General features: G+C 35.2%; 1 protein-coding gene across 1 annotated transcript; it reads left to right on the top strand.

The window, feature by feature from the left end:
• Nucleotides 1-246: 246 nt before the first annotated feature.
• On the top strand, nucleotides 247-870 carry LOC311614785 (coiled-coil domain-containing protein 169-like; the record flags this gene model as incomplete). The annotated part of the gene is made up of 1 exon (XM_084869934.1): nucleotides 247-870. The coding sequence occupies one exon, from the start codon at nucleotides 247-249 to the stop codon at nucleotides 868-870; it is 624 nt and encodes a 207-aa protein (XP_084726060.1).
• Nucleotides 871-1,288: the final 418 nt, after the last annotated feature.

Here is a 1,288-nt window from a genome sequence, read left to right as displayed (position 1 = left end):
TCTGAAAACAATAATATTTTTAAATGTTTTTAAAGAAGGAAAGGAGCAATGGAGACAAGAAGGCAGTGTTATGACATGTGCAAGGTGCTGGGTGGGGGGACTGCAGCCAAGAATTCTAGAATTCAGTTCACCATGGTAACAGCACATATCAACACTTTCTTCTCCCCAGCTGTGGGTGACCTTTCAGGTCTTCTGCTCTAAGACGTGCTGATAAGAAGGGTGTGGAGAGGTCTCTGACTTAACACAATGGGTGACAACTATGAAGATATGAGCATTGAACAACTAAAACTGGAGTTATTGGAAGAAGTCCATAAGAAAGACTTAGTAAAACTCTCAATAAATGAACTAACATACAAGAGAGCGGAACAGAAAGCCAACTTCATTAAAAACAATGAATGGAAAATTCGTTATGAGATACAACTTGAAATGAATGATCACCTGAAAGAGCAAATAGTTACTCTGAAAGAGAAACTGGGAAAACTCAGTGCAGAGCCTTCAGATATACAAGGTACTATTCAGGTCTACAAGCAATTGCCAATGAAATATTTAGTGACATTACTTAGAAAGCTACTTCAAGAGAAAAGGCGTCTTGAAAATCAAGTGAAATACTATTCACGTAAAGTGGAACAAGAATCGAGGGCTTGCAGAAAGATAAAAAATGAACGCCAAAAACTCCTTGATGACCTATTTCAGGCCTTTCGCTTATACGAAATGTCTAGAAGACAACATATGGATGAATTTCATAGAATAAGAGAGTTTCCAATGGAAATTGGAAGGTACAATACAGTTAATCAGAAGAGAGAAAATGCCAAGAAAGGATCAGGAAAAAAGAGGGGAAGATCAAACCTTCTTCCAAAAATCAAGCCATGATTCAAGAATTGGATAGGTTTCTATTTCTTCCTTTTTAATTTGTTATATTCACCCTGTGAAGTTAATATTCAAAACGTTTTTTTTTTTTCAGGGAGTGAAATAGATAAGAAAGAGCTATTAAACCTCTTTTGCTCATCTTTCAGAAGTTTGTTCCTTCATCTGTGTGAAAAGTAATTTTCATAATTTGGTTTAGTTTCAAAAATTATTTTAGAAAGTAATTTTGATGACCCTAAAATTATAATAGCAGTGTTTGTCATTCTTAAAATATCCTAAGAAACCCAAGTGAGGGACATTTAAAATTAACCCAATCATTGCAATAGTGTATTAGTAGCACATCCTATCATGGGGACTCCATCATTTTTAAGTGTTAGCTCTACAGGAGCTACTTTGGAATACTTTTCAGATGTTGGAAAATGTC

Source organism: Pipistrellus hanaki (assembly GCF_964339955.1).
Source record: "Pipistrellus hanaki genome assembly, chromosome: X".
Taxonomy (NCBI): Eukaryota; Metazoa; Chordata; class Mammalia; order Chiroptera; family Vespertilionidae; genus Pipistrellus; species Pipistrellus hanaki.
This window is presented reverse-complemented; position numbering and strand designations above follow the sequence as displayed.